The 18,319-nt window shown below is 39.3% G+C and overlaps 1 protein-coding gene across 12 annotated transcripts in view; it reads right to left on the bottom strand.

The window, feature by feature from the left end:
- Nucleotides 1–18,319, bottom strand: part of GPC5 (glypican 5) — a 659,030-nt gene that overhangs the window by 617,117 nt on the left and 23,594 nt on the right. For 10 of the 12 annotated variants that reach the window (XR_009818701.1, XR_009818699.1, XR_009818702.1 and 7 more), the window contains exons 1-2: nucleotides 17,708–17,907; nucleotides 2,313–2,474 (exon numbers count right to left, since the gene is read on the bottom strand). Coding sequence is in view for 7 of the 12 variants with exons in the window: in XM_061995954.1 (XP_061851938.1) it covers nucleotides 2,313–2,474; nucleotides 17,708–17,867 (322 nt within the window). In the remaining 5 variants the exon portion in view is untranslated. Of the gene's footprint in view, nucleotides 1–2,312; nucleotides 2,475–7,930; nucleotides 7,988–17,707; nucleotides 17,908–18,319 lie in introns of those variants that run through there. The other 2 variants (XM_061996021.1, XM_061996002.1) reach the window with 2 other exon arrangements.

The raw sequence follows: 18,319 nt of genomic DNA, 5'->3' as shown, positions 1-18,319 counted from the left end.
GGCACATTGCTGGCTCATGTTGAGTTTGCTGTCCACCAGAACTCTGAGGTCTCTCTCCATAGAGCTGCTGTCCAGCAGCAGCCTGTACTGGTGCATGGGGTTGTTCCTCTACAGGTACAGGACTCTGCACTTGCCCTTGTTGAATCTCATGAGGTTCTTCTCTGCCTAGCTCTCAAGCCAGTTGAGATCTCGCTGAATGGCAGCCCAGCCTTCCGGGGAATCAGTAAGTGCTCCAAATTTGGTGCCACACACTAATTCAGACTGTAAAGGACCTCCAGGAGGTCTCCAGTCCAAAATGAAAGAAGAGTCAAAACTGAACTCACTATATATATATATATATAGGTATTAGTATATTCAACAAGCATTTAAATTTAAATAATAACATAAAACACAGAATGTTCTCTCTCAATTACACTTTACATAAAAGGAAATTAAGGACAAAAGTCCTAAAGCATACACTTCAAAATATATGAGGTGCACAGGGTATATAAAATATATATACTTTAAAGTATATGCTTTGAAAAATATTGTATAAAATCACATGATGAAAGAAAGTCAGTGGGAGAATTAGTTAGTGTAAGGCTACATATTTGGAAAGCATGGCTTCTGTTCCTGCAACAACTGCTCACGTGTTTCACAGAAAAAAAAAAAACCTCTGTAATTCTCAAGCAGTCCTGAAACCATCCCTCTACAGGGAGAGCATATAACATTAGGCTACAGAGGCAGGATTCTTTCTTTGGGTAGTGCTTCTTGAATAACTTTCCATACTGTAAAACAGTATTACTGAGAGAGTGAAAAGTGTATTAGTTCCACAGGAGCCTCTGAACTTATGGCATTCTCCTGGACTGGCAGACAACAAAACTTGAATCCTTACAAGGGATTGCTTAAAGATAATCCCACCATCAGTCCAAATAACAAGTAATTTATCAGATAGCTTCCTAATGTGCATTGGAATAACTATCATTCAACCTCCAATTTTTTCACAGAATTACAGAATCATTTTGGTTGGAAAAGACCTTTAAGATCATCTGGTCCAATCGCAAACCTGACATTGCCACAACCACTACTAAACCATGTCCCTCAGCACCTCATATGAATATCACCAGTGATGGGCCCTCCACCACCTCCCTAGACAGCTTGTTCTAGTGGTTAACAAGTCTCTCAGGGAAAAAAGTTCTCCCTAATCTCCAGTATAAACCTATCCCAGTGCAACTTGAGCCCTTTTCCTCTTGTCCTGTCACTCATTCCTTGGGAGAAGAGACCAACCCCCACCACACGACAACCTCCTTTCATCAGGTAGTTGTAGAGCGACTAAGTCTCCCCTCAGCCTCTTCTTCTCCAAGGTAAACAACCCCAGCTCTCTCAGCCACTCCTCGTAAGACCTATTCTCCAGCCTTTCACCAGCTTCATTGCCTATCTCTGGACACACTCCAGCACCTTAGTGTCCCTCTTGTAGTGAGGGGCCCAAAACTGAACACAGTATTTGAGGTGTAGCCTCACCAGTGCCGAGTACAGGGGCACTCCTTGGTCCTGTTGGCCACACTTTTTCTGATAGAAGCCAGGATACCCTTGGCCTTCTTGGCCACCTGGGCACACTGCGGCTCATGTTCAGCCAGCTGTTGATTAACATCCCAAGTCCTATTGTGCAAGGCAGCTTTCCAGCCAGTACTGAGCCCTGGGGAACACTCCCAGTGACTGGCTGCCAATTGGATTTCACTCCATTCACCACCACTCTCTGGGCCTGACTATCTTGGAAGACTCCTACTCAATGAAGAGTGCATCAGTCCAAGCCATGGGCAGATAGGGTTTTTTTAAAATTATATTAAGGAACTCAGAATTGTTTTTTAGAAACTCAAAAGATAACAAAACTAGATCACTAACATGAACTTCAAAAACAAACTACACAAGTATTTATATGGAAACAACACAAAGAACATGGTGGGTGGAAATACTGGAATAACAAAATTTTGGTTTTGTAGCACTACAGGCAATAATTTTCTATTTCAATGTCACTCAAATTAAAGAAGTTCAAGAGGAATATCAAGTTACTGGTTTACAATTCAAATCAAATGATCTTACTAAAATGTTTTCTTTTTCTCAGATACCATTTTTTAGAAGCCACAAGTTTAAAAAGCAATGTAGTTTCTAATCACCTACATGATTCAATACTCCTTTGAAAGCATAAAAGCTTTCAAAAAAGAAGAGAGAAACTAAACATTAACAGGTAACTTTTATTATATGCATAAAGCAATCAAAGATAAAAATCAAGAAAACTATGAACAAGTTTGGAAACAAAAAGAAGAAAGTCTTACCGTGAAAAGCAGCTGCATTATGAGATATTAAAAATTTCAAAGTAGCGCTTGATGATTGAAGCACTTGCTGTATATCTTGCTTTGCTACAGTCTGATATCTTTCTTCCATCTTTTTGGTGCAACATGTTGTATTTTTAGAAGTACAAACCTGGAGATCAGCCCCTACAGAAACAGACAATTAAGTTGATTACTACAAAACTGAAGTATACAGTACACAAATGCATAGGAAACAGTTACTTTTTTTTTCAAATAGGTTCAGAAACATGAAAGAAATACTCAAAGCTGTAAAGGTCTTGTAAAACAAAAACCAAAAGGTGATACTAACTAAAATTCTGTGGGAAGAGTACACTTACTACAGTTAACTAATGTCAAATAATACAGCTTCCCTGACACTGCAGTCTATTCCAGCTGTGAATATTGCTAACTAATGTTGGTAAAATACACTGAACATACATTGTACACCATTGTACAGGTGGTAGATGTCCCAGCCCTTGAAACATTCAAGGTCAAGTTAGCTGGGGCTCTGAACAACCTGGTCTAGTTGAAGATGTCACTTCTCATGGCAACAGAGTTGGACTAGGTGACTTTTAAAGGGACTTTTGGTCCCTTTCAACCCAAACTATGATCATCTAGAATACTGAACTGCTGGACGAGCTCATGGCTGGCACTCCTTCCATAAATCTTAGACTGAAAAGCATGAACTACTTATAAATATTACATACACACCAGTGAAAAGCCCATTCCTCATAGGTGCATAATGGATACACTCATATTAACTTTTGTATGGAGCAGTCTTAAGTTCCAGTTTAATCTCTCTTCTGTGTCTAACATTCACATGTATCTGTCACGTCAATTCACCTCACTTAAGCAGGTCAAGAAATGTTCCTAGAAAGGAATGCCTTTTGAAATTTTGTGCATGCTGAAACTCAAGTGCTGTTATAACAGCTTCCTGTTTCATTTAAAACACAAATAACTGCAACATGATCAAGCATAAAAATACCTTATTCACCTTCCCCATTAGCTTGTGGTATTTAAAATATATTTTTAATGCTGCATCTAAACAATGCTTTCTAAAATGAGGAAATATTTCACAAAAGAAGAGAGATGTGAGAATTTAAATTAATACAAAATTTAATGGTCCAATCCACATTCTGTTCTTAGATATGCTGTTTCACTGACAGCTATCATGAGATTTCTATCAAACACAGAGAAATCTTTTTTATCTACTCCGTGGACTAAATTAGAATTCTGTGGTCGTGTGCATAAGCATCACTCTTTCTTTGTAACAGGTAAAAAGTGAAGACAAGGAAGGAAAAAAGCAAGACCTTTAGAAGTCAGAACTAAATCCACATTGCCCTCGCTTTCAGCTCTTAAACTACCTCTTGATACCTAACCTTTTATTTTACTACCACTAAATCTACAAGATTGAACATTCTTTTTAAATCTTTTTCTTACCCCACTTTTTTCCTGATAAATCATTCTACAGTAGTATGAACACAGTTATGGGGAAAGGGAAGCCTTACACATTTTGCACTCTAAACAGTCCATTAATTATTTTATGTAAATTATAAATAATATATTATAGAAACATAAGAAAGAAAAGCTAAGCTACTGAGGGCCTGATTGAAGCATTCTGGAAGAATAGCAAAATATTTAAATACATTGTATTAAATTCATGTGTTAGTTGAGGCAATCTTAATGGTGGGATTACTGACCCTGGAACTTCACATCAGCTACACAGTGGGAAAAAAGTTATTATTTACATACAGCAATCCCGATCCTGAAGGAGGACCCTACTGTGTCACATTTAGACAGGTCAAAAAGATCCCAAAGATTCCTTAGAAATCACACGTAGAAAAGCACAGGGCCAGAATGAAACAGGTAAACAACATGGACCATAAAATAAAAAAGAGTTAACCAAGTCCTGATGAATACATCTCTGCAATACTACACAGAAGTAATATGATTGTCATGACAAACAATTTTCCCTTGCTAATTGTAAATAACATGGTTTCAGGTTTGCTGGACATTTCCTTCTGGCATCAGTGGTTTCCATCTTCACAATTCTTGCCATCCAAAAGCAGGTGTGGAAGAAGGTTACATTTGAACTTTTAGTATTAAATGCTACTGAATTTCTCTTAATTTTTAAAGGATCTTTTCTGCTTCATGCGTTAGGTCATATGATGGATATCTTCAGGCAAAAGTAATTCATTTTATTGAGGTGTGCCGCTTAAGATTTGATATAATTCCATATTTACAAAGACAAAAGTCATATACACAAGAACAGTTTACTGCCCAAGGTAAAAATGTATGCCTTGGAATACATCTGTTTCACAGACATAAGCAGTAGTAAATATCACTATGTTAAAGGAAAAGTAGCAGAGACTTTAGGAAATCCTACCATCATATACATTGACACATCAGAGACTCCGCCTTCATGGCAGTGTGCAAAAGTAAGAACATAACCTCTGGATGTGAAAATTAACTAGGGCAAGTGTAAACCTCCTTGTAAATCTCTTTGAAGTGGTTTCCAGCAGCAGCTTAACACACAGTGATTAGTACACCTACAGGCCACAGTTCTGGAAGCCAAACACCTTCACTATCACAACAGAAAGTTAAAACTATTCTAATGCAGATATGAATCACTGACCTTCCAAGAATATTAGGAAACTTCATTTCTTAAGCATTATTAGTGCCACAAGCTGCCTTTTTTTGTACAGCTTGATGTTTTTGAAGATTACTTATCCTCATCATTTATTTAAAAATAGGAATACCATGTTCTTCACTATGTGTATTTTTACAATTTACAAACTAAGTAATTTCTCCTGGTTGGTTGCCTTTACAGACCTCTTGCTATGTAAAACTTTAAGATTCCATTCTCCAACATTGCAATTCAGACAAGGAATGAAAATAAAGCAGCAAAATTCAGGTGGTCTATTCAATTATCTGTTTATTAGGTACTCTAGGATTTATGCTATGTTATGCCAAAGAAATGGGTTATAGTCAGAGCCAGCCTCTAACAAAGCTGCTTGCCTTGATACAGCATTAATGAGAATCTTAAGTTAATTTTTGTTGAGTATCAAAAATACAGTTCATCAGTGGTCTAGAACCTCAGAATCCATGTAACTATCTATACACAGCCTCCCTCTCCTCCACCTCTACTGCATGTCCCATGCTTCCCCAAGCTAGTTTTCAACCCCATAAACTCCAATCTCCTAGTCCATATCAGCTCTCCAAACTGAGGCCCCTGCATTGCTGACCATTCCTATCCTTCCCTATGGAACTCCCACGTTCCTGGTCCTAGACACTATAACCCCACTCCCAAAAATACTGAAGACTCCTCTCATCTCACTTTTCTCACAAGATAATGGCACATGCTTAATAGTTCAAATTGTAGCCCAGGATAAAACAAAGCAGATGTAGAAACTGCTATACCATGTAAAAGTAATATAACATACGTTAGCTGCTCTGGGTACAGGCTCCTCTGTAGAGTGCAATTGCTGCAGTGTCCCTAAAACTCAGTAAAAACAGGGAAGCAGCAGCAGGAAAGCATCCAGTCACGGGACCCTAAGCAACCATTTCCAGTGCTTGTGCTTAAAGGCTGGCCACATCTGGGATTTAAAACAGGCAAGGCTGGAATCTGAACTACATGAAAGTTTGGGGTTTTGTATCCTATAGCTGTAGCTCTTACGACATTTGTTTTAAATTTAAATCTTTTCATTGGCGCAATAATGATGGCTTCAGCTGACTTTGGTTTTGGAAAAATACAGCAAGTTACCCAAGGGAATTGGTCAAGACAACAGATTAGTGGTGCATTACTCAAATCAAGAAATGTAAGTATTAAAGCTATGTTAACACTCCCTGTTCCAGGGGTAAGTTATGCTGCATACACAGAAAACACAAGTAACTTCAAGTTCAGGAATTCTAAAGCCAAACATGTCCAAGTTGACATTGTTTAAGGGAATAAAACACTGCAAATTTCTATTAATCTTTTTAAATCCTCTTGCTCATGATTAGATACATTTGTTGTCATACTGAATACTAATTGATTTCAATATTAGCTACAGTAAACGAGAATTTTAAAATAGCATCCTGTTAAAACAGCAAGTAGCAAACTGGACTAATAAACCACCCACCTACAAACATATTAAAGGAATGCTAAGTAAGCCTGCAGCAATATTTACTCATCATACCAGAAAGGTCTACCCAAAGGTACAACATGCAGTTCTCTCTCATACTGGTTTGATTTTTTCTTTAATTCTCAAAGAGTTCATCACACAAAATATCAAGGCTATGAGACAAGCCAAAGTATAGCCTGTGGTATGCCAGCAGCAACACACCTGACAAACATCAAGAGGAAAAAAATGTTTATACTGATAGCAGTATTCACAGTACTACATTGCAACAGCCTTTTTTTCTCTTTTTGCTTACTGATATTATCTTCTGCTTGTAACAAAAAACAACTTGCTACCATCAAAAAAAAGGCAGCCAGCTACCTAGTCCTGCAACAGACACTGTGAAAGACAGTAAACAATGTTATTAAATTAATGGAATCATAATGGTTGGAAAAGATCTTTAAGATCATTGAGTACAACCAGTTTGTTTGCACACATTTCAATGCCGTACTAATTTCAGAGTTACTGTATTCTTTATTCACTTATCTATGTTCTTTAGGTTCTCTTCTGAAAGGGAAAGGTTTTATTTGCTTGCTTATTTAAAAATACATTTTTTTCTTCCCTATTACTATTATTACTGCATATGATTTCTCTTTACTGACCTTCAAACAAATCAGCAGAGAGAGCAAAAAGAAAGAATTAGTCATATAAACTGATCTATTAGGTTTTGTATATTGGCCTCATGTTGACAAACCAAGCAATTTTACCATTCCTTGCAGTACTTGATTTTTCTTACAACTCCAATTCTGCTGTTCCAGGAAAGTCTTTTATCTTCATAATGAATTTTCTAGCCAGCATGACTTATGGAGAAAGAGTGCAGGGGGATGTAGGTCACTTGTGATCCTACAGATCTAAGAGAGGGGGTTTTTTTTAACCCACATGCACGAATTTTGTGCTGTCTGATACATCATTATTAATACTGCTTCTCAAACTTATGTCTGGTAACTAATGCATCCATTAATTTAAGTACAGCTCAGTTAGGAATCTACAGTGGAAAATATCCAATTAACAGAATATTTTTGTCCTATAAGATGGCCTCAAGAAACCCAAGTTAAATAGGCACAAATTCATTATTTCATCAATTAATCTAACCAGACTAATATCTAGAATAAATTATGAACTATTTTGCTAAAGCCTCCACAGCTATTACAAATTTTACCATATGATAATACGGTAAATTCATGTCTGACCTTGCTCAAAGCCCATCTTGGTCAAGAAAAATGCTTAGCACCTGCTGAAGAGACTGACACAGATTCTAACTCAGAACAACCCTGAGTCTGACCTTCCCTCAGAGCTATATCAGTTTTATATAGACAAAAACAATAAATGAATTATTACATTTATAAATATGCAGAAGATATTCCACTACTCCCACGTTGCTCTAGAAGAGATCTCTCCACTCTTCCTGCAATGTGCTCCTTCAAGTTAACCATTAGCACTTACATTCATCATCATGGCTTTGGCTTCCAAACCCTTTTAATTCCACCAGATGCTGGAAGCAAATCATTCCCAACATGCTCCTCTTGCTTCCAATTTCACAAAGCAGCCCGGAAGTCCAATCCACTCATCTCATGTGCTCCTCTTTCCTAAACATTTAATATCATTATATGTGTATATAAAAATACAAATACTTATTTTTAAGCACAATTCTCAGTAATTTTCATATTTCTTGTTTTCTTACTTTTTAACACATCCAGCTATCCTTATTTTCTTATTAAGCTCAGAAAATTTTCAGTAAAATTGTAAGAGCTCAACAAATCTATCAGAATGAGAAACACGGGAGCAGGTTGAACTACAATTAAATGACAAAGGGAAGGAAAAATTAATCTAAGCGTTTTCTACATTAGGACTTTGTGCTCTTCTTCACAAGCTGAAAACAGGACTACAAAGGAAACAAAACTACGCAGTGTCACACTGGACACTAACACACACCACTACACTTTTCACAACTTGCTTCTCTGCAGCAATGGAGTGTCCAATACACAAATTTTACAGAGATGAACTTAACCCCAAAAAAAGTTTTCTAGCACTTCTCTAGGGGAACATATGCATTGTGGTCTTCATTGACTACAGTTTTGAACTATCATTTATATCGTATTTAAAGCATCACAGAAGTGTTTCCCCATTCTTCAAAGTATTACCACTACTCTTTCTGGAAACATACACTTGCTGAAGTTTGATCCAAAGGGAGCAAGAACAATGGCTTTTGTCAGTGGTTCTTTTTGGTTTTGTTCATGACATCTGTAAATATACTTTGCTTTTTTTCCTCTTCTGTGGGTGTGTGGTGTGTTTTTTTCACCACGTGTGCAGGAACCAGCTACATGAGACTGAAAGTTAGCTAAATTGCTTCAATTGATATTGAAGAGTCAGAGTAAAATTTTTAGTTGGTTGCCCCTTAGGCAAAAAGGAAGGCAGCAGCTACAAGGCAAGGAAGACAACGCAACAAAAACCCAACTAATGAAGCAACCCTCCAAAATATGTAGAGTGCTTGCATAAGCTGATAGTTCATAACTTGCAGTGTTCGTGATGCTTTTTCTCCTGCTTTGAGCTGTGTGAAGAAGGGTGATGCGTAGTAATCGAAGCACATCAGTAAAGACAAGGGGGCCCTGGACTTTAACCTTGTCAGCACCACAGTGATGGGACTTCATGATAATGTCATTCACAATTTCTACAGGAAGTACAAACTCTGTTATGTAATTACTGCTCTCCTCTCTGTCCATGCCTGAGCATGTACTAGAAATAAACAGAGATAACATGCTTTTGCCCCAACCCCCTTCCCTGAAAATGTAAAATGCTAAACTGTAGAGCTTCCTGATTGGCCTTAGGCTTTATGACCAAAATTAACTCTTCTTCTTTTCAACTTTCATTTGAGTCCAGTGTGCATACGCAGGCTTGAAAGGTCTAAATGCTTCAAGCAGCAAAGACTTCCATGTGCTTATATTTCCCTGGTGAATTTAATCCTCTCTGTGTTTATATGTAATTCACTAGCAAGTTTCAAGATGAGATAGCCACCAAGTAAGGAGGAGGTCTGCCTCTGCAAAGACTCTTATGCCTGAGCCAGCAGTGGGCTTACCAGAGTCTGGGTACGGGTACTGGAGAGATGGTGAGCCCATGGAACTCAAGAGGTCTGTATCTATGGAGGAGCATACAGACTGAGAGATAAACGTGTGAGTGCACACACCTGTTTGTTAGTAAACATCACGCTGGACTTGATGGAGAGGAGGATGATATTGATATAACAGTCATGTTACGGGAATCAGTCATGGATATTAGACTGGAAGGCTGCAGTGCTGACATTCAATTAATCCATGAATGTGGGTGTGCTTGTGATTTGGAGAGGGAGGATTCATTTTCACTAGTGAAATTCACTAGTGAACTCTCAAAATGCACCCAGCTGGGATTCAGGTGCCAGAAGGTATTTCCAGTAGCAGCACTTGCTGGATGTGGCAGCGTAGCTGGAGCTCCACACATGCCTGAAAGAGACACAGTTGGAATAACTGAGAAAGGATGAAGCAGCTTGAGTGACTACTGTGTGGCAAGGAATAGATATAGGCTTGTCAGGAAAGATAAGCAGGGAAGAAGCGAGGTCACTCAATGCAGAGAAGCAGGCTGAAAGTACGGAGTAGACATGCTGGTTAACAGCATGCAGTGACTCAGGACCAAAGAAGAGCCCAGTGAGGATGATTGTGGTATGAATTTGACAGAGTGCAAGGTGAGGATAAGGATGAGGACTGAGTCTTGCTTAAAGCAAGATCCTGGTTCTCATGAGAGACTTTAAACCTCACAACAATTGCTGGAAGTAGAACACAGAGGGATATGAGTAAACCTTGAGATTTCTAAAGGGAATGGTGAACATTTTCTTATGACAGAACCTAGATAAGTCAACCAGGTATGGCACTTTTCTGAATAGTGCTAACAAAGAAGGAGGACCTAGTCAAGGGGAAAAGAATCAATAGCAGCCTTACAAAGTATTTTAAAAATAAAAAAACATCTCACTAGCATGTGTGTACCAGACAACCCACTCACCCTCCAAATCTTAGCAGGTAGTAACTGCATAGAGATGTCCTCTCTCTGCTTCGAACTGAAGACTTAAAACAGAAAATTCGTCAAAGTGTTATTATTAAGTTGCCTCCAACACAGGTAACAGTGTGTTGCATATAGCACCATTTTAGGCCATGGCATTGTTGCATAATAAACCAGAATTTCACCATCAGAAATTTGTAGCTGAGCTGTCAAACCAGGCAAAAATTAGAACCTGAGAGTACTATTCCTCATTCTCCTGATAAGTGTCTCTTTCACAAGTAGATAGTAGCTTTATTTCTTAAAAGCAATGATCTCCTTTTTCACAAGATTCAGAAAAACAGACCTTGCACAAAACCTTTGTAACATTTTTCCAATCCATATGACCTTTCAGTTACTACATTTTTGTTATTAATAACAAACACAGCATTTACTCACATGCAGTTCCACATGTATATAGGCACAGACATGCCTAATCCTTGTTTAGCATTAAAACTAAATAACCTAAAGATTAACTCTAAAATATTAAGCACAGCTTGAGTAATAAACAAATGTTAAGCATTACAAACCTAAGCTTTCAAACCTTCTGCACTTTGCCTCTTGCAAACCAGAGTCTAGTATGAAATTTTATCTAGGCTTATTATGGGCTTTAGAACAGCTTCAAGAAGACATCTGGACTTTTAGCAAAATGACAATGAGTATTTGTTTATGGTTTCAGTTCACCCTTCAATATTCTTTTACTCTCTTGACTTTATGGTAAGTATTTTTTAAGCAGTATCTTCTTAACACTGACATCATTCCAAATCCTAAGGGAACTTCATTTTAAACTTTAAGACTGCTAAACACATACATACAAAGTACATTTTTTTGACCTACTTCTGTTTCAGATCATTAAACACAAGAGCTTTGCGTGGTCAGGGAAAAGTAACAGAAAAAAACATACAAAAGAACCCAACTGACTAAAAACAGAGTGATGGCTCAAAATTTAGACTGGTTTTGCAGTTCTTTATAGAGCTACAGAACAATCAAAAGCTTACAGATAAATTTCAGGAGAGTGTACGTAAACCAGCGAGTGAAACAGGTCAGCCCATTTCAGTACAATGTTAAAAAAAACACTCACTTATTTTCTGTGTTTTCACTTCTAAAATCCTTCCTATCTTCCACAAGAATTGATTTGTCAATAAACAATTATTTTGAAATACAGTGAGAAAGCATTTTCTGCTGCAATAAGGGATATTGGCTCTTTTTAGTATTAAACTCTGAAGGGTCTACCCTGCAAATCACAGAACAGCAAGAAATCAAATAACTTATTCTGTAATAAATATATACTAACATAAACAGCTATAGTATAGGAAAGGTTTTACAATTGAGAACAATCTAGGTGGGTGTAGGAAAGGCAGTTCAGCAAGAATAAAATGCAATTATTCTGAGGTATAGGTTTTCCAGAAGATCTGGAACTGATTTCAAACTTTCATTTAGGAAGTCAGCCATACAAATCTGTATTTTCAGTACACTGAAATAAACAAGAGCTGATAGCACCACAACATTAATTCTCAGGAAGAGAAAATACCAGATGTGCAGTAAACTTCTGTTTAGACAAATATTTCCATGAGATCAAATCCAAAGTCTGAAAAATCCCAAAACAGAGCTAGGATTGTCTTCTAAAAGCCAGCACTGAAATGTGTAGGGCCTTGAAGCAGCTATTCAAACCAGTGTTTTCTTGCAAAATGGATTGGCAACCTCTATCAGATATGAGCCTTTTCTCATGTTCACTCTATAATATCTGTTAACTCATAGCAGCCTTCCAATATTAAACAGGACTGGCAAGAAAGCTGTGGAGAGGGACTTTTTACAATGACATGTAGTGACAGGACAAGGGGTAATGGCTTTAAACTGAAAGAGGGGAGATTTAGATTAGATGCAGGGAAGAAACAGGTTACTCTGGGAGGCTACAGATCCTCCATCCTTGGATGGAGCTTTGAGCAAGCAGGTCTAGGGGAAACTGTCTCAGCACATAGCAAGGGGGCTGGAACCAGATGATCTTTAAGGTCTCTTCTAACATAAACCATCCTAAGATTCTATGATTTTTGTTACGAGTGCCCCTCCATACTTATCATTAATCGCCATCATTATTATGATTGCTGTAAATTATTTCAGGATTACTAAACAAAAAACAGCAGGGATCAGCCTTAAGCACCTGGCCCACACTGTTGAATTATCTCCTCACATCCTTCTCTGTCTCTGTTCAGGATTTCTCCAGGATTTCTCTCAATTCAGTGCCCACCTACACTTACAGACACGGTGCATTCTACGTATTGCTTTCAGAGGATACTGTAGGCAACACTTTGGTACAGGTTTGGTACTGCTTCTCCCTAACATCTTCTAAGATCATCCTCCTACTAGCCAGTAGTACCCTACCAAGGTACAGGCATCCATCCACATACCCACGTGCTACAGCTCATGGCAAATAACGTGCACTCATAATAGACTCCTTGCTTGTGAAAAGCCTTCCTATTTTTAAGATCGCTTGAACTGCAGTGGAAGGGAACCCTAAAAACTCAAAGTGCCTTGGCATTGTAAGAACATCACACTGGATCTAGAGGAGACCCATATCTAGTGAAGACAGTCAGAGCCTTCTACAGAACATCAGCCTCAAGCAATGCAGATATGAGTCGATCCATTCCACTCAGCACAAGAACCAGGAGTTGTTCCCCTGTCCTCTCCTCAACAGTGTGGACATCACCTCTCAGACATCCCAGTCAAATCAAGTCCTAAGGCTACTAAGCACTGCTGACCTCCTAGAGAAACTGAAATATGGAAGATAAAGAACTGAATTGTTTCACAGTGACCATTTTGTGGATCCAGAGGGGAAATACTACTTGCATTCAGAAACCAAAAGTGTATGTTCATATACAACAAAAATTATGTTGCAGACAATAGTTTTTTACAAAAACAGATGTAATACAATGAACATTGATGGATATGACAAAGCAATTCATTTTCCAGCTCTGCCTAAATCCTTTTCCAGCGATCTGAGTATCAGTTAGACAAACAGCAAAATTAGAAGAGTCTCCATCACCTGCACACAGCAAAAAGAAGAAAAAAATTGACTTCATATTAAACCAAAATTACCTGAATGTAAAACTGTATCAAATGAAAATTCAAAGATGATATTGGAGTTGCACCAAAGTAATCTGATGTGGATCTTAAACTAATTTCTACTGTTACTTTAAAATGAATTAGCAAGAATATTTTTAACTTAAATTAACAAAAAAGTATTACAGACCAACTTTTTCTGATATTATCTCACCCTTCAAGCACAGTTTGTCTCATTTATTCATCAGCACAATAATTCACTATGAGAAAGTCTTTGCAAAAAAATGTATACTAATCATGGAGTCTTTGTTATAATCTTGCTCTCACAACTGCACCCCTGACAGTACGGGGGGTTGGGGTGCAGGGAACAACAGGAAAAAAACAAAAAAAACCACTAACCAGAACAATTTCCTGAGAACTTAGAGTACTTTTCTCTGCTTCACTGGGAACTGTTTGATTCTACAGTTCCAGTAAACATAACATTTTTCAATAGGCCATGGAACTGGTGCAAACAGAAGCCCAACAGTTTGTTCATCAATATACCTATTGGAAGCCCTTTGTCAAGAAGGCAAGGGTGCCTGGTTTACTGTCCATCCTATTCTGCTGTTCTACAGACTTTGAGAGAAGGAAATTAAAGAAATTTTATTTGCAACCAATGAGAGTTGAGAGCTCCCATTTAATCTATCTGAAAAAAGAGCAACTGAAATCAGTTACAAGCTCCAGCTTTAATAACATATATGGAGTAAAAGTGTGGAATTCTTCAAGACAGCTGTTTAGGTTGCAAAAACAGAAATTGAGCATAGGAAATAAAAATATTAAAGAAAAGCTCATTTAGGATTTTTAATTATTGAGGGGTTTTCTGTACAGTTCCAACAAGACTGTGCTTGAACCAGACAGGAAAAAAAATATTTTTGCAACTAACATTTAAAATCGGTATGAAAGCGATAAATATTTCAATGCAGTATGTGATCAGGCTGAACGGAAGTCTGGTTTATAGTTCACAAATCACTGTTGCAAAAGACTGAGCACAGTTAGTCAAGTTTCTTCGTTGCTAGGGAGTAGTGATAAAAATCTTGGTTTTGTTCAAGAATTAATTTATCTCTAGTATTAGTTGCCAGATTCAACACTGCATTATCCTGTGTTACGTGAATGATACCACAAACTCTCAAATTTGTGGTTCCTATATCACTCAATCACCTCCATGTGTGTATCTGCTCTTTTTTCATAAGATGATAGGTATTTTTGCTCATTTAAAGATATGAGAATGCACAAAACTGCTGCAAAACTAATTATATAAAATAACACATAGCTTTCTGAGCTAACATATAGACACATGGCAGTCCCCCTATGAAACAGATTACAATTACCAATAAGAAGATTTAAAAATACAGTTATGAATGTTACATTCTTTTCTTTTAATACATCTGATGGAAAGAAGTTCAGTATAAGCCAACTTCTTCCTTGTAATTTCACTGACTGTAGAGGCAGCTTTCCACTGTATACAAATCCACAGACCAACTAATATTCTCATTCTTTTTCATCTAGTGATCCTTTGCCCATAGAAGAGGTGTGGTGCGGCTTAAGACATGTAAATGAAGGTGGCTTTAAACAAGCTAAGTCTAAGGTACAACCTAAAATAAAGGTAGGCAATACAATAGAGGCAAAGCAGCAATGCAGCTGGCTCTGAAATCAACACCTAACATTTGATAGCTGACTAGCTCCTAGATGCCACTGGCCGTACTAACCACGCAGCATGGTTGCCCACAGACAGTATGGGATGCCAAAAGTCTCCTACCTGCCAACACTCCAGAAAGATACAAGTCTCCCAGAGGTATTGGCATCCGCCAGCCTCATGAAGATGTTCCAGAGACTCCAGGGCAACTTGAACAGTGCCTGATGCCTACATTTAAGCAATCAAATTCAAACTTACAAAGGTAGCTTTGACACCTATTTTTCACAAGTGGACACCTACAGAAAATGTTTATGTGTGCATCACACAAACATATTTCTAAGTGTCATCAGAAAAGGTTTTAAAGTAGTTTTCACTTCTTGCCTCAAAAGGCTTAACATAGAAGATGAATAGCAGAAGTGACATTTCTTTCCTCTTCACATTATGTTTCCAGGCTACAAATACTGTTAATCACATTTAAACTCTCTAAAAGACTCCTTTAATCCCGATTTTCTTGTCATTTCCAATTCTGGATAGATTTTACTGTTCAAAATTGTTTCATGTACCTCTGAAATCAAAGCTACTCAGAGAGAACTGTGATGCTTGTACTCAGCTCCTTGAGGGCTAGTGTCTCTCAGGCTGCCCACAGCAATGCAATTCCTTCCAAGAGCGAAAGGCAGTTGACCATACAGCTGTACCACACCTTCAGCTGACCACTGCTTGCCAGGGCAGCAGCAGAGAAAACAAATTCTTTCATAACTCTTATAATTTGAAACTGGCTTTTGTTTCAGGAATAGGTATACAGAGAAAATTGAGAGTGGTGTTATAAAAATATTATAGAGCAAAGGAGGAAATCAAAGAGCAAGGCAGAAGACAAACATAAGGTAGCACAGTTTTTTTCCTCGAGGCAGCACGTTTCCTTCCCTATCCGCTGTATAAAAGTGAATGTATGCTATCAAAATAAATGACAATGTCAGAAAAAGTGTAATAGTTATACTAGACTATGGAATAAGAAGAACGATCTGGTAGCGTATCAGTCATACTGATGTTACTCATAGAAACAACCAGTACAAAAAAATTTAAATCATTACGAGGTCTCTGACTCAGATTTCACTTTCCAGGTATCTTCATTTGCACACCACCTACCTAGTCAGGTCTTCCAGTGTTTGTTTTCTTTGTAGTGAAGACAATACAAAAGTCTTTAGCTAAGGACAACATAAGAAGACAACACATGTTGTCAAATCTACTGGTAACCTAAATATACCACCTTGATTTGTAAACTGCACACTGCAATATTAAGTGTTAAATCTACAAATATCTTTTAGGTTTAAAATTAATCATTAATAAGCTGTATTTTGAAAGGATTCCTTTAGGAATTAACATAGTATGCCTTATATCAACTCGCAGAGTTAACAAAAAATACACAGATTACCTTTAAAAAAAGGAAGAAATACTTCAAATTAGGTACAGATCTTAATTCACCTTTTGTTGCACTGGCAAGTCATTTTCTGTCAGGAAAGCATTAACTCAAATTGAGTAGTTAAACTGTGACCTAAACACGAACACATTTTACAGGTATGTGTGTAAAAGAGGTATTTCCCAATCCTATATTGCTGTCCATGAAGATATCTGCGTTTTTATTCTCTGATTCACACCACTGAAATCAATTGAGGTTCTCACGAGGTTGGAAACAAACTCCAAATCTAAGAAGGTACATCTTATTACAGACAAGCTTTGCAATGTCATTTGGTATCTACTAAAAAAAAACAGTTTAACTGATGATATAAATGCTAGGATATAGTCTAATTGCCACCAAGACACTACTTTCCTGAGAATTTTGTTCAATTAATGAGACAGGCAGGCACCCAGTAGAGAAAACGTGCAGACCCACCACTTGCAGTGGCGTAAATCATTCTCATTTCCCACCAGAGTAACTCCACCAGTCCAAGACGCAGTTCGGTGGCTCTTCCCTTCCGTCACAGTTTGCGCTGGTACCGATGTACCGGTGCCGCCGCAGCCGGCTCGCTCTTCCCCACACCGCACGCCACGGAAGCTGACACACAGGGGGATTTTAGGCAGGTGCCGGGGCGCTCCAGTTTTCGCAGAGCTCACTCCCCGAGAAGAGAATTTCCTCTCTTGACTGGGGAAACGGGCACCTTCCCGCCACGTGAACAACCCCATCAACTCCCAAAGCTGCCGCCGAGCCAGGTGCGCCTGGCGGGCGCAGCGCAGAGGACAGCGTGGCCCGAAGGTGCCGGCAGCGGGGCTGTAGCTCCGCCGGTACTACCACTGCTATTCGCAGTAGCACCGAATTCAAACGCGCCGTCCCTACACCCAGGCGGGGCTGCCGCGGGCGAGCCGAGCGCTAGCCGGGGACAGCCCCCGGCATCCTCCCTGCTTCTTGCGCCCTCTGTCCCCCTGAAGTTTTCCCTTACCCGCCCGCGGCGACTCCGGGATGTCTCTGAGGGGGCCGAGTTGCCGCAGCTGGAAAACTTTCCGGACGCCCTGGCAGCCGGTCGGCGGCCCCGCGCCCCCCGGAGCCGCAATCAGGAGCAGGGCGCTGAGGCTGAGGACACCGAGGCTCTTGCTCGCCATGGCCCGCCGACAGCCGCTAGCTGCTGCAAGGAGCGCGATCGAGTCGCCCCCGAGCCTCTGCCGCGGGGGTGGAGGGGGCTGCCAGCACCGCCCGCCGCCGGACACTCCCCCGGCCCGGCCCCCCGCCCCTCTCGCACAGGAGACCCGCCCGAGCGCGGCGCCAGTGCGCTGCCCACCGCCGAGCTGCCGGGGTTTGGGGGTGCGCACGGCCCGGCTAGGGAGGACCCCAGGTACAGTTGGAGGGGCAGGGAGGAGAAACCTGCAGCGAAAAGAAGCAAAGAATCGGTATGTTTGCCATAGCCCCGAAAAAAGAGAGACTTTTTTTTATTTGCAGTGCTTTGAGGAACTGTTCGCAAGAGGCTTGCAAACAAGCAGTAACATACACAGTCCAGTCTGGCTTCAAATGCCAAACTTTTTGCTTTTCTGAAAAACGTCTCGAAGAATTCAGGTAT

Source organism: Colius striatus, chromosome 1 (assembly GCF_028858725.1).
Source record: "Colius striatus isolate bColStr4 chromosome 1, bColStr4.1.hap1, whole genome shotgun sequence".
Lineage (NCBI taxonomy): Eukaryota > Metazoa > Chordata > Aves > Coliiformes > Coliidae > Colius > Colius striatus.
The sequence above is the reverse complement of the archived record's forward strand: the minus strand, read 5'-3'. Positions and strand labels throughout refer to the sequence as shown.